The 14,253-nt window shown below is 37.6% G+C and overlaps 1 protein-coding gene across 1 annotated transcript; it reads right to left on the bottom strand.

Annotated features, from left to right (window-relative positions):
- Positions 1 to 2,372: 2,372 nt before the first annotated feature.
- LOC101293579 lies at positions 2,373 to 6,427 on the bottom strand. Its single transcript, XM_004297057.1, has 8 exons — positions 6,172 to 6,427; positions 5,622 to 5,684; positions 5,358 to 5,499; positions 5,192 to 5,265; positions 4,651 to 5,094; positions 3,977 to 4,522; positions 3,622 to 3,834; positions 2,373 to 3,253 (listed from the first exon to the last, which is right to left on the bottom strand). The coding sequence occupies exons 2-8, from the start codon at positions 5,661 to 5,663 to the stop codon at positions 2,654 to 2,656; spliced, it is 2,061 nt and encodes a 686-aa protein (XP_004297105.1). The 5' UTR covers positions 5,664 to 5,684; positions 6,172 to 6,427; the 3' UTR covers positions 2,373 to 2,653.
- Positions 6,428 to 14,253: the final 7,826 nt, after the last annotated feature.

Here is a 14,253-nt window from a genome sequence, read left to right as displayed (position 1 = left end):
CCGCAATAATGAAGATCAAATGCTCAGAAACAACCAGGCTATCCATTTTGAAATTCTCCACAAGTCTAAATGAAACTAATCAGCCTTTTGAAATAAGGTTAAGATTTTGATCCTCAATCTCTTCTTTTTTAAGACCAGAATAGTCACGATTGCCAATCATTATTTCTCTGTGGCTGCTATTTATATGCACTGAACATAAAGCCGCAGCATAAACTAGTTAGCCTTTTATTCATCGGAAATGAGTACAATAGAATTCTGGACTCGCATAATGTTAATCTCATGCACCATTCAACTGTCTGCATTGGAGTTCAATTATTGTCTACGTCGGTTCTTTGTTTATTCGTTTTCCTTTGTTTTAATTTCTAGTTTTTTAAACAACAACTCATTTCATCATCAAGTCGATTGTTCATAATACATGTGTCCACGTTTTCTAGAAGTTTTATAATGTTCCAGGGTATTGAAATTTTGAAATCAAGAGTTATTGGATTAGTTACCAAATTCGGTGTTACTCACAATGAGCTAATCCAACAGTTCAATGCTCTAGGGTTCAATACTTTAGAACATTAGAACACCCCATATTTTGTGAGTTTATTGTTAAGTTGTATATGTGTAACCTTTGCCATTCTGTTGTCCATCCATAAATGCCACACTAATCTTTACGGATGCAAAAACAACTGGGTTTGTTCTAATTGTGTTATGCTGAATCTTTAGTGCCATTTGATACGTATGGTTTGCAAGTAGATCACATCCGGTATCCATACCATACCAGAAGACCTTGTACACTATGAAGATAACTCATGAATGTCTTGATCATGACCATTTCCAAACAGGATACCATGGCATAACACAATCCATGGGAAGAACATTGGAAGGGTCTTCGGAAACAAGATGACTTCTTACCCTTCCAGTTGTAGCCACAACACAATGAGCTAGCCTAATCGTTCCTACAAGCACAAGATGCCATTGCAACTGTGAAGTCTTCTTCATAGGCATTGCAATGTTAATGATTTTGTCTCTCGCACAATAACTTTAGCCAAACTCTTTAGACCTGAGCCATAAACACTTGAGGCAAAAGACAAACTATACCCACCCATATGTCACGAAAAGCAGTTCTGCTATTTTTTTCACAATGTTCATCATTGACTGATTCCATACCAGCTGCTATGTTCATAATGCATGTTTGGAGATTGAGTTCATGTGCTTTTATCCAGTCTAGTCTGCGGCTCCAACCGTGACTCGTGTCGATACGACAACCAAAGTCAACTTAACCCTTTAACAGATTACAGAAATTCCATGCCTAGAATCATGGCATTACATTCAGGAGAAGAGTTTGAAGAGCTGTCTTGAATTCTTAAACAGAAAGGAATACAAACAAGCTACAAACAAGAGAGGTATAGTAAAAAAAAAACTCTGCACCTAGCCCTCTAATAATGTCCAACATAGTAAGCAATCTTTCTGCAAGATTGGAATGTTATCTGATACAATGGCATGACATTTCTCAAGAAACAATGAATATCATCTCTAACAACACAGATGATGTTCTAGCTTCTAACAAATAAGGAAATCAAAACCACCCTCTCAAGCTTATTATATGAATCCAAGCTTATGCTTATTTCACTAAAAATTGAGACCATTGTTAGTCCTTCCATCTTAGTACATAAGCATCAAAACTTTTTGTTTGAAAGGCTGATTGGCCATTTGGTTCACTCTTTAAGTTTTGGATATCCAACTTTGCAAATTCCAATGCCTACTACTATCTGACTATCTCTTCCATTCATGAAAAAGAGCTTGAACCGTCAAGATATATACTCTAGTTTTGGACTTTTGGTAGTTCTCCCTGAAATCTGTAGGATGCCCTAAACTGAGGAACGGAATTTGAATCATCAATGATCTCTAGCTTAGGTCTCTTCCCTAAAAGAACTTTGCTAAGTCACAATCCCCTGATCGAGAAGCTGTATCTGATTTTCTGCTAAGAATTCTGGAAACACTGCGTGAAATGGTCTGAATGGGATGAAATGTTAAACACTGCTAAGAACACTGCACGAAATGTTATGAAGATTTCTAAGCCAATATAAGTTACGAATGTAATGAACCATGACCTAAAAATCTTGGAGATTGAATATCTCTGCTTTAACAGGGACATTCACAAACTGGTAGATTCGGCCATCAAATTCGGAAATAAAGCATTGGTAGTTGCGTGTAGGAAACATTTGTTCAAGGTCGCAAAGAATGCTGTGGTAAATCTGCTGCCATGAAGACATCAAAGTAAATGCTCACAAGAAATGAACAAATTCTGGCCATTGAAAAAAAAGGGTAAGACAGAAAAAAAAAAAGAAAAAAAGAAAAAAAAAAGTGCAGCACAAAAAAGAGTTGGCTAGTAACAGCATTTTTTTGGGTATCTTGAATGTAAATCTGTATTTCTCTTTCCAGCAACAACATAACCCCCATAAGTAAAAGGGTGGACAAGAAACAACTGGAGCGAAAGTGAACTAGATAAGGGGGTGAAAAAAATAGAGACTACATCATAGCCAGTCCACTCTATCATTGACTATAACCTTGACTCTCAGGATCCAAGGAAAACTTTGACCACACAAAAAAGCACCAAAAAATCGAAACTGTGAGTACTTTCCAAATCATTCTCATGGCTACCCATTTAGTTGAGAGAACTGCCCTTCTCAAGTTTTAGTGCTCTAGGATCCAGAGGGATCGTTCCAACTGTTAAAGTACCCAAGGATTCAGCAAATCCATTTACTTTAACAGGAATTGAGCCAACAGTGACAACATCAACATTTTTTGAAGTAGCAGTAGCAGCACCAGCTGAAGAATCAAGTTCCACATACTTGGGATCAATAGTGAGAGAACCAATTTTTAAGGTAGATACAGCATCATCTTCTGCTTCAAGTGTCTTTTCCTCTGATTTACCACCCCTAATACTCGCACATTTAACATCTAAGTTTGAGGAAACCTGCTCAGATACAGGAACCAGAGACTTTTCGAAGTTGTTTGCATCATTAGGTTTGGTGTCCTTTTCCTCTTTGCTGCGAGGCAGCTCACGAACAGGGTTCACCTTGCGTGGGGGACCTAATGCTGTTACTGAGAATGGGGTCTCGAAATTTCTAACAACATACCTGCCTCTCTCATCTTGCATGATTTTTTGACGGTCCTCATAGTACATAAAGTCATCAAGCAATGAGGTCTTCATTGTGTGATTCTTGAATATTTTCAACATCTCCAAGCCTTTCTTGTACATGATCTGCACAACAATATTAATCAGTGAACAACTCGGATATATTCTTAATACTCACTCAAGAAGGGGTATAAAGACATAACAATACAAGTCAAATATCAAAAATGGTTCAGGTAAACACACACTACTAAGTTGGGGAACATATTCATGACAAACATTAACAAGATCACTAAACCAAAACACTGTTAGAAGCTATGAGTTGTACATGTCTAGATTCTACCAAAAATCACACATCTCTTGCCAACCACTATGATTAACCAACCATCAAAGATGCATCAGATATCAGTCATATCACTTAGAAACATTATCATGCAGGTTGACAAATAACAATGGAAGATAATCATGGTAATGCAGCTAGAAAGAATCTTATATACCTCTTGTGTATCCCTGCTATTAGTCACCGGCTTGTTCTCATTGTTCTCCAATACAATGTGCCGGACACTGGTGTTGGGCACATCTTTGACAATGTGCCAAATAACAGGGAAGCTCCCACTCCATTTGTCTTGCTGCCAAAAGTCCATGTCCTTGTTGAAGTCAACCGGGCCAACCATCTCTGCCATGCCACAGAATTGACCACTTGCATTTACCTGTAGATAGAAAGTTCAAATTTAGCATAATCAATGAACCACTAAAGTACCGCTTCCATTTTATCTCCTGTTCATAAACAAACTAATAGAGAAGCCTGAAGATTCATACATGATAGCTGAAACAAAACACTGTATAACTCACCGAAAAGAAGAGGAAAATAGGACAGCCTCCAGGGTTGCCTGCAGCTATTCGTTGGGCATCTTCATAAGCACTGCTTAGTTTCTTGTTGCCATGGGGTGTGGATGACCACACATTGTATTTAACACTCTTATGCACATCATCCTCGCTGTATGATTTTATTACAAAAAATTTTGCATGCGCATAATCAACTGGGAGACTTTCCTTGTTATACTGATCGGTGCGAATAATGATATTTCCTTGTGCATTACTATCTCCCGCCTTGGTTGTGTAGGCTTTAACAGCTAATTGATTTTTCAACCTATTGATTCTAGGACCACAATTCTGCTCACTCAACGGCTCTACATTACCATGTATATCATTCAAGGCCCTGCCAACATGGAACTTTGGCCGAGGCTTAGCCACAGCATCTCGTCCTTGTGCACCCGACCCAAAATCAGATAAGCCATTGCCAACAGGGATTGCTACCTTCAATTGATTGTGATGAGGCAGTACTTTCCCATTTGAAAGGTTATCCACAGCTGAAACTGAGCCGGACGCACTTCTACTCTGAACATATGAAAGAAGTGAAATCAACATTAAAAACCTCCTCAATAAATGCTACAAGAAACACCAAATACATGTCTGTGTGTGTTTGTACGTGTGTGCGTAAACCTAAACAAGGGAAAGAGATGTACCTGGTGAGTAGGGTTCGGAAAACGACCAGAAGAAACACTACCATGAGTTACAGCTTGCTTGTTTGGTCCAACATTGCCTCTTGGCCTTTCTAATAACCTAGTCAAGGGGCTCATCTGATTAGAAGACGTCTTAGAAGTGTTAGAGAAGGCTCCAGAAGCGGAGTTCAAATTATATTGAAGGCCTCTTCCACCAGGTCTGTTAATAGATGATCCAGTATCATACAAAGATTCAGCTGAACTGTTGGGAATGACATCCGGCTGAACAAAAGGGACATAAGCGGGTGAAGAGACAGAGTTCTGATAAGAGGGGATAGTATAATACTGTTGGCCATCAACACCTATCATAGCACCAGGTATGTAAGGGTTGTAAGGGTTGTATGAAGTCTGTGCATATCCATAGCCAGGTGGATAATATGCATAAGGCAAACTTTCATTTTGCGGACCCTGAAACAAAGAGACAAATTAGAGAATGACCACAGATAATGTCACTAAAGAAGTTAAATTCTATACGCATCAAAGAAAGAGAACATGAGTGGCATACCGTGTACTGGACATCTGGACCATCTACACCAAAAATCCTACGTTGGTCCTCCCATTCACCGGGTGATTCAAATCCTGACCACAATCAATTTAAATAACATCAATGAGAGTATGAGACATATTACTCATCACGGTAAACTACCAGAACGAAACACCATGATAGATACCTGTACCGTAGTACCCATAGTTGTTGGCGGTTGGATAATACATGCCCTGATCAACAACATACTCAGGGGCTCCTTCATTGTACATGGCATCAACTTGTTCAAAGGGAGCAGCGAAATGCATATTAGGTTCCATCCCTTGGATCTGCAAGTCAAGTCACAAAACACTCAATAACCCACCAAGAGGACTATAACTTCACCAAACACTCAAAATCCGATCAAGCTAACAATGCTATAGCAACGGTAAAGAACTTACTAAGAACCTACCATATAAACCTCGTTATTTGCATGTTCAGGAACATTATACATTTCGACTGAAGGACTGCCACCCTACACAATACAACGACACACAATGTCAGCCTATAGAGCCACAAGCACCATTCCAAAATAGAATATCAATTCACCTCGACAAAATCATTCAAATAACATGAGCAGATAAATCTAAAAGCAAATTAAGCGAGTAACCGAGCTACGAATCCAAGTTTCAGCTGCTAAGGCAATCATATGGAACCATTCCAGTACTACGAAACAAAAACTAGATCTGAAAGCTACTCAGCAAGCTAAATACCCAATACCGACAACAATAACCCTACTCAAACACACAAAATTAAACTTCCAAATCCTAAACCTACCCTAAATAATCCCCAAAACTTCAATAACTCTAATAACAATAACGTCAAAACTAAGAAAATAAAAAATAAAAATAAAAAGTATAAAAATTAGAAATCCTAGTTCTACTTCCAGATTAAGTTTGAAGATAAATCCAAGCGTGTAATTACAGGGAGGACAGGGACGAACTCAAAGAAGATTGAAGTACCTGAATTCTAGAAGAGACGAAAGAGAAGAGAGAAAGAAGGAGTGAAGGCTAATTACCAAGGAAGAAGAAGAAGAAGACGAATCAATCAATCCATGGTTGACCTAGAAAGCTCGAAGAGGCGGGAATCGGGGAAAGAATTAGGGTTTTTCTGCAACATTGTTTTTAAAAAAAAGAAAAAAGAATAACGCGAAGAAGACGCGCTTAAGAAACCCTAACCATTTTTTAGTAGAGAGAAAGAGAAGAGAGAGAGAGAGAGTGAAAGGGACGAAGGCGGTTCTGGTGTGTGAGGGTGTGAGCATATAGAAGAAGAGAAAGAGATTCGGGCAAAACGGTGCGTTTTAGTGACGGAATTTGGTGGGTTGTGAAAGGTCGAGAGTGCCCTGTAGTGGAAACCTCGAGAGCGCCGCGAGGTGTAGCGGGAAAGTGTGGAGTTTGTCCCGGTCCCATTAAAAGTTGTCAAACTACGTCGTTTCTTCAATTTTTAAGATTTAACTCGAAATTAATGAAATTTTTTTTTTGTCGGGAAATTAATGAAAATTGGTATGAAAAATACTTATGTCCGGATTAATATGTATATGTGTGTACGGACTCTCTCTTATTTTACATACATTTACCATATAAATCATGATCTTAACCGTTTAAAAGTTGAATTAACCAATGAAGATCACCTCTGAAAAAAATCAATGTAAACAGAAATCGAATGGATAGTTCTGGTAAAAGTTAGCAGTCTCATGATCAGCTGTCAATTTGTTTGATTCATTCGGATAAGCAAACAATTTCTGTTTACATTGTTTTTTGCAGAGGTGATCTACATTGATTAATTCAACTTTTGAACGGTTAAGATCATGATTTACAATGACAAATGTATGTAAATAAAAGAGAGTCCAGACGCACACGTACATACTAGTCTGAACGTAAGTATTTTCCATATGGTAAGCCTGATTAAAATTGCACAATGTATCGTGTGTCATAAACTAGACTTGCTAACATGAAGAGCAAGAAGTATGAAAATTGCAACATAAGAATTCTTACCAAAGACTTGAAGAACTTTGAGTGTTGATTTGAAGACACGGCTTTGGAAGAATCGAACAATTATCACAAAAGGTTTGTTCCTGTGTATATGATTCCAAACCCTAGTTGTCTTTAATAACATAAATACATGATCAGGATCAGTGGCGGATCCAGGATTGAGAACCGGGGTGGGTTTGAATTTTTTTTCTCCCCTAGTTAAAAGTGATAAGAAAATTCACCGAAATATCATTATGTAACTAAAATATATTAAGTATCTAAAATTTTGAATCTTTTCTATCAATAAAACAAAAGGGGTTGAGAAAAAGTTTTAATCAAAAATAAATTCAAAATAAAACAATCGCAAGAGTTATAATTAAACACGCGCCCTAACATCAACAAAAGAATGCTATTACCTAAAAAATTGAGGTCCTAAAGACTTGATAGATTCAAAGTCACACAGAAAGAATGTCTATTGTCTAATTTGAGCCCAGTGTGCCTTTAGGAGAATTATGGAAAAAATAATTTTTAAAAAAGAAAGAAATTAAGATGTAAAATTGTGAAGAAAAAAAAGACCTACAAAGCCCTGAGTCGAACCCGGGTGGGCTTGAAGTTAGTAAATATCCATAACCAAGCCTGCAACATTAGTTGTTTTGCTAGTAGAACATATACTGGTATATTTACCCAGAAAGCTTGGTTGGGCTTGAGCCCTACCAAGCTCCTACCTAGATCTGCCCCTGATCAGGATCACATTGTGTGATTTTTCTAAGATCAAGTTTCCCAATTTCACATGAGCTTAGCTTTCTTAGACCTATTTCCCCTTAAGGACTCTTATTTATAAGTAAATAACTAATAGAGTATGTATACCTTTGGTAGGATTTAGATTCTGCTACATGAAGATACATAGATAATTATATAGTAGTAACTTTTTTTTCTTGATTGTACTTGTAATTAACATTCTAATCATTCACAAAGAAGTTTGATGAGAAACCCAATACGTACGTATGATTCATGAGTTCTAAAATTTTGATGGTTAATTATACTACGAAGTGCAGAAAATTACTAGATATATACCTAAATATTAATGTTCATATCAAGTAAAAGTTTTGCTTTGTCTAGTTATATAAAAGATGAGCTGATAAATCAAGACTTGCGGAACAAGAGTGTTAGGAAATTTTACCTTTCAGGTTCAGTAGGAGAAGAGAGGTGCAGCTGTTTTGCACGTGCTTATCTTAGAACTCTAATTAGTCTCTTAATTAGGGTTTAGTTTAATTAATTGGTATGTTTTGAGTTAGGCCAGTAAATGAGCGACACGTGTCACTCATGGTGAGGGCTTTATATCCACTCGTTGTAGCTTCTGCATCTTCATTTGAGAATAGAATTGTGTTTTGCTTTCTTCTTCGTAGTAGTGTAGTCCAGTAGCAGTTGGGGTTAGTACCCTAACAAGTGGTATCAAGAGTCTTTCGATCCATGGGGAAGGTCAAGGGAGCGGACAAATCCAACGTCGATGAGCTTGAGGTTTCGGGTGAGCTTGCTCATCTTGAGCTGGAGCTACAGATCCATCGCGATGAGACTAGTAGCCGTCTCGACGCTATGCAACAATCCTTGCAGTCCTCTCTACATACTGATATGCAAGCTAACTTCTCTGATTTTCGATCTGTTCTTATGGAAGAGTTCCGCCAACAACTAAACTCGTTTGCCAGTACTTACATCACTGCTGCTAACCCCCAATCGGGTCCTCGGAGCTCTCAGGGATTCAATAACCAGAACTCTGTTAGTTTTGGTTCAGTGGATTCACCTGTGTTGCAAGCCAGATCTGTGCTTGAGAGTTCTGCCTCATCTTCAACCATGGCCAGATCTGAGGGATCCTCAACTAGGGTTCATCATCCAGGGGGTAATGATGCTCAAACCTTTCATAACTCTCTTAATGCAGTACTTGAGAATGAGGTGGGGGTTAATGGGTCTAGTATTTTTGTTGGAGGGTTAAATGTGAATATTGGTAATCCTCTTGGCCCTCAGATGGATTTGCAAGAGAGGAATAAGAGGGGCAAGAATGTTGCAGGTGCTATGGGGTTAGGCTTTAATGCTATTCCATTTTCTCCGAGAGGTAACTCTCCACCTACCTTTGCTCAGAATGTTTGTTCACAGCCTATGGTCACTATGGCTAATGACTCATTCAACATGAGTTATTCTGGTCCTTACCAAACTTCAACCATCAGTTGTTCACAACCTCTAAGGCCGTCTGATTCATTTCAGAATTTTTCTCTAGCAGGAGCTAAACCTACTATTGTTCACCCTACTTATACCATCACTACTGTTGAACAACAACAACACACTATACACCAACAACCTCAGCCTAAATTTCAATCTCAATTCCACCATCAACAACATTTTTCCCAAACCTTTCCCCTGCAACACCAGCAAACTTTTGGTCCTCCAGATCCAAATCACTTTCACTTGAACCAACAACAAATACCACTCTATCATCCTAATATTGATCCTAACCTCCCTACGATGAAGCATATGCAATTGGAATTAGCTGTTTTCAGTGGTGGTGATCCTATAGAATGGTTGAATAAGGTTGAACAGTACTTTGAGTTTTATCAAATTCCGGAAGAGAGGAAGTTAAGCCTAGCCACTATGCACTTAATTGAGAGAGCATCTGATAGGTGGTATACTTTCAAGCATGAGTTTCCACATACTTGGCAAGGCTTGATAGATTTGTTATTAAGAGAATTTAGCAGTTACAATAGGACTGATTATCAGGCTCTTTTGGCAAGGATGAACCAGAATGGTAGAGTGGAGCAGTACATGGAGGAATTCACAAGAATGTCAAGAAGAGCTCCTGGGTTGTCAACTGAATTGCTGGTGTCTTTTTTCATAGAAGGGTTACGAGAAGATCTTAGAAGTGATGTCATAACTTAGAATCCTAGAACTTTGTATGAGGCATATGATCTAGCTCGGAGCTATGAGCGGAGGAATGATGGTCATAGGAATTTTGCCAAACACTCAAATCAGCTGAAATTGGTTGGTTCAAATTCACATCAGTTTTCTAGCAAAAGCAGTCCTTCACCAGCTTATAACACTAAGCAAAGCTCTCTTAGTAATAGATTGGAATTGGCTGGTCATCATAAAGTTGCAGGGACTTCCACTGGGAGAAAAATACTTTCAGATTCAGAATTTGAGGCAAGAAGAGCTAGGAATCAATGTTACTGGTGTGATGCTCCTTACACTAAGGGCCACAACTGTAGGAAGAATGATCAGTTAATGGTAATGGAGGTTGTACCTGATGATGGGGAGCAAAGTGATAGCGATGACACTAGTGATGATGGGGTGAATAAACAGTTGGTTGAAGTTCCTCCCATTATCAACATTGAAGAACCATTGATAAGATTGCAGGTTTTGGCATATGGAAATTCCACCTCTAATACCATGCAGTTGAAAGGGAAATTTGGTAAAAAAATGGTGCATGTACTCATTGATTCAGGTGTTACTCATAATTTTGTGCATCCTAGCTAGTGTTCTGAAGGGAACAAAAACTCCTATACAGTACTTTGCACCACTCAATGTGTTGCTGGCAAGTGGAGCTAAAGTGCAAACTCGGGGTGAGGTAAGAGCATCTCTTAAGCTCCAACAGTCTGATTTTGTTAAAGATTTTTATGTGTTACCAATCACTGGTTGTGAGATAGTGTTGGGGGCAGGTTGGTTGAAGTCTTTGGGGGATATTTTATGGAATTTTGAGACAATGAGGATGAGATTTACAGTAGGAGGGATTGAGTATTTGCTGCAGGGGGCAACTACAACTGAGGCCACCATGATTGGATGTAAGGCAATGACTCGGTTGTTAAGAAAGGAAAAGGAAGCTATGCTGGTTCAGGTTAGACCTACTCTAAGAAATCAGTCCATTGAAGTACAACAACCATAGATTCAGGCTCTCATTGATAAATATGAGGACATCTTCAAACCGCCAACTTCCCTACCTCCTGTTAGAGACCATGATCACAAGATAGAATTGCTTCCAAACACAACCCCAATCTCAGTTAGACCTTACAGATATCCTTATTTCCAAAAGACTGAAATTGAGAAGATAGTACAAGAGTTACTAGATAACGGTGTGATCAGGCCTAGCAAAAGCCCTTTCTCTTCACCTGTGTTGTTAGTAAAAAAGAAGGATGGCACATGGAGGATGTGTGTGGACTATAGAGCCTTTAATGCAGCTACAGTTAAGGATAAGTACCTTATCCCTATGGTGGATGAGCTGTTAGATGAAGTGCAGGGTTCCATAATTTTTACTAAGTTGGATTGAAGGTCTGGATACCATCAAAGTAGGATGAGTCCTGAAGATGTGAGTAAAACAGCTTTTAGAACACACAATGGTCATTATGAATTCCTTGTCATGCCATTTGAATTAACCAATGCTCCATCAACCTTCCAATCTAACATGAATGATGTATTGAGGGATTTGTTGAGGAGGGGTGTTCTGGTGTTTTTTGATGATATACTGATATACAGCCCAAGCTTCTCTGAGCATTTAGCTCACCTGGAGAAAGTGTTCCGCAGATTACAAGAGCATGCATTAAAGGTTAAGATGAGCAAGTGTAGTTTTGGGGTTAATCAGGTGGAGTATTTAGGTCATGTTATAAGTGACAAGGGTGTGGCAGTTGATCCCAAAAAGATTGAGTGCATACAGAATTGGGAAAGACCATAAACCCTCAAGGGTTTGAGGGGCCTTTTAGGCCTCGCTGGGTACTATAGGAAATATGTGCAGCATTTTGGAAGCATTGCAAAACCACTCACTGATATGTTGAAGAAAAGAGGATTCATTTGGACTGATGAAGCTACTAAAGCATTTGAAGAACTGAAATTTGCTTTGATGAATACTCCAGTTCTAGCTTTACCAGATTTTGGCAAAGAATTTACAGTTGAGTGTGATGCTTCTGGAGTTGGTATTGGGGCTGTGCTATCCCAAGAAGGTCATCCCATTGCATTCCTAAGTAAAGCCTTGGCTCCAAGACACATGGCATTGTCAGTCTATGACAAAGAGATGCTTGTTGTGGTGTTTGCAGTGCAACACTGGAGACCTTATCTCTTGGGTGCTTATTTTACAATCTGTACAGACCATAGAACCATCCAGTATTTTCTAGAGCAGAAAATTACTACCCCTACACAACAAAAATGGTTGTTGAAACTTGCTGGCTATGACTATTCCGAAATATTAAGCGTTGTCAACATGGTTCTGACCCGTTCATACTTCTCCATGGTTTTTGGACTCTGGGCGGCTTCATCAGCAAGAAAGGTAACAGTGGTAGATAGAGAAAGAGGGTCAGAGAGAGACAGAGAAATGAGGTGGTAATGATTACGATTTGATTTGGGAAGAAGAGTTTAGTTAGGGCCTTACTTCTATTTATACTTTTCGGAGACGCAATCATTTGGACCACGCTTTGGGTTTTGTTTATTTTTTCATAAAATTTTCTTTAGTTTTTTCTAAATTTTTCTTTGGGTTCTGTTAAATCTACATCAAGTATTTAGCACTGTACTCTTTAGTACCATTTTTTTTTTGGATCAAATGCACAATAATGTGCTACAATACTATAAGTCGAACTCACAACCTCTCACTTACAAGAAAAAGACACTTATGGCACTAGACCAAATGGTATTGGGCTTTAGTACCATTTTAGGTTGATAGTAAGATAACGCCATTTAAGGCTTGTCCACCAAAAAAAGACACATTATTTTGGGTTTAGTTGATTCAATTAACAACAGTAGTAAATTAAGTGCTTTAACATAGAAATCTCTTGAATGATTTGTTAAGAGTGAAATGTGGCATTTGAGATGGTTTAACTTGTTAAGAGTCTTGTGATATTCCGAAATATTAAGCGTTGTCAACATCTCTTTTTATTGAAGTTCTTTCCTGTCATACTGGATAAATTATTTTTAAGAAAACATCAGGTCAACTATTTTAAAAGTACATTGACTATACACGTTCTAAAGATAAAGTTTCGTCAATTGTGAAATTATGATATAAGAAAAGATAGAGAATATCTTCAGTACACGGCTTGTATCTATACATATATATATGAATGGTGAAGATTATATGACATAATATAGAAACATGGTGGTCAAACATATGAATTATTATTGTTGTCCAACAAAAAACAATATGAATTGTTATAAGCGACTAAAATTGATAAAAATTTCCTGAAAAAAAGATCTATGATAATTGCTCTACGGACACTTTTGGCAAGTCAAACTTTTATCAACGTTCTTTTATTTGCCTATTCCACAATCTTATCTTCTAAGAAAATTCTACAATGTGTTGATGCATGTGAATGATGTGATACGTCAACTTTGTAAATTAAGTCCTCAAACTAGTAATATTAGTCCTCGAAGTTAGTAATATCAGTTCTTAAAGTTGTGAAATTTTCTAATTACAACATTAGTAACCCTGTGTCCTTAAAGTGGTAAATTGTGTGCTTAAGTGGTAATTGAGTCCTCAAAGTGATTAAAAAAAAATTGTTACGACTTTGAGGATTCATATTACAACTTTGATGACTCAATTACCACTTTAAAGAAAAATGAGGACTGATATTGTAACTATTTTTTTTTTTACAATTTTAACAACTCATATTACAACTTTGAAAACTAATATTAATACTTTGAGGACTTATTTCATAACTTGATGACAACATCACATGCATTAACACACCGTAGCCTTACCCTATCTTTTATACTATATTTAAAGTAACCCACTTTGTCAATCAAATTTGGAGTGAAAATTAGACAACTAGATCTTTAGACAATAAGTTATCTTAAAATTTCATTAAAGTTCATTTACCAATTCTTGCTATATATACAGTTCACTTATCTTTCAGCTTCATGACATAATCAATGGGTTTGATGTTTTTGTTGAATTAGTTTTTCATCTAATTGTAGGAAGAACAACACAAACATTCTTATCAGAATCGTAGACTTGATCCATATTTATATCCTTTTTTTTTTAATTATAATTTAGGTATCTAAGTATTATAACAAATTAAAGTAAGTAAGAGAGAGAGAGAGAGAGAGAGAGAGAGA

Source organism: Fragaria vesca, linkage group LG4 (genome assembly GCF_000184155.1).
Source record: "Fragaria vesca subsp. vesca linkage group LG4, FraVesHawaii_1.0, whole genome shotgun sequence".
NCBI lineage: Eukaryota > Viridiplantae > Streptophyta > Magnoliopsida > Rosales > Rosaceae > Fragaria > Fragaria vesca.
This window is presented reverse-complemented; position numbering and strand designations above follow the sequence as displayed.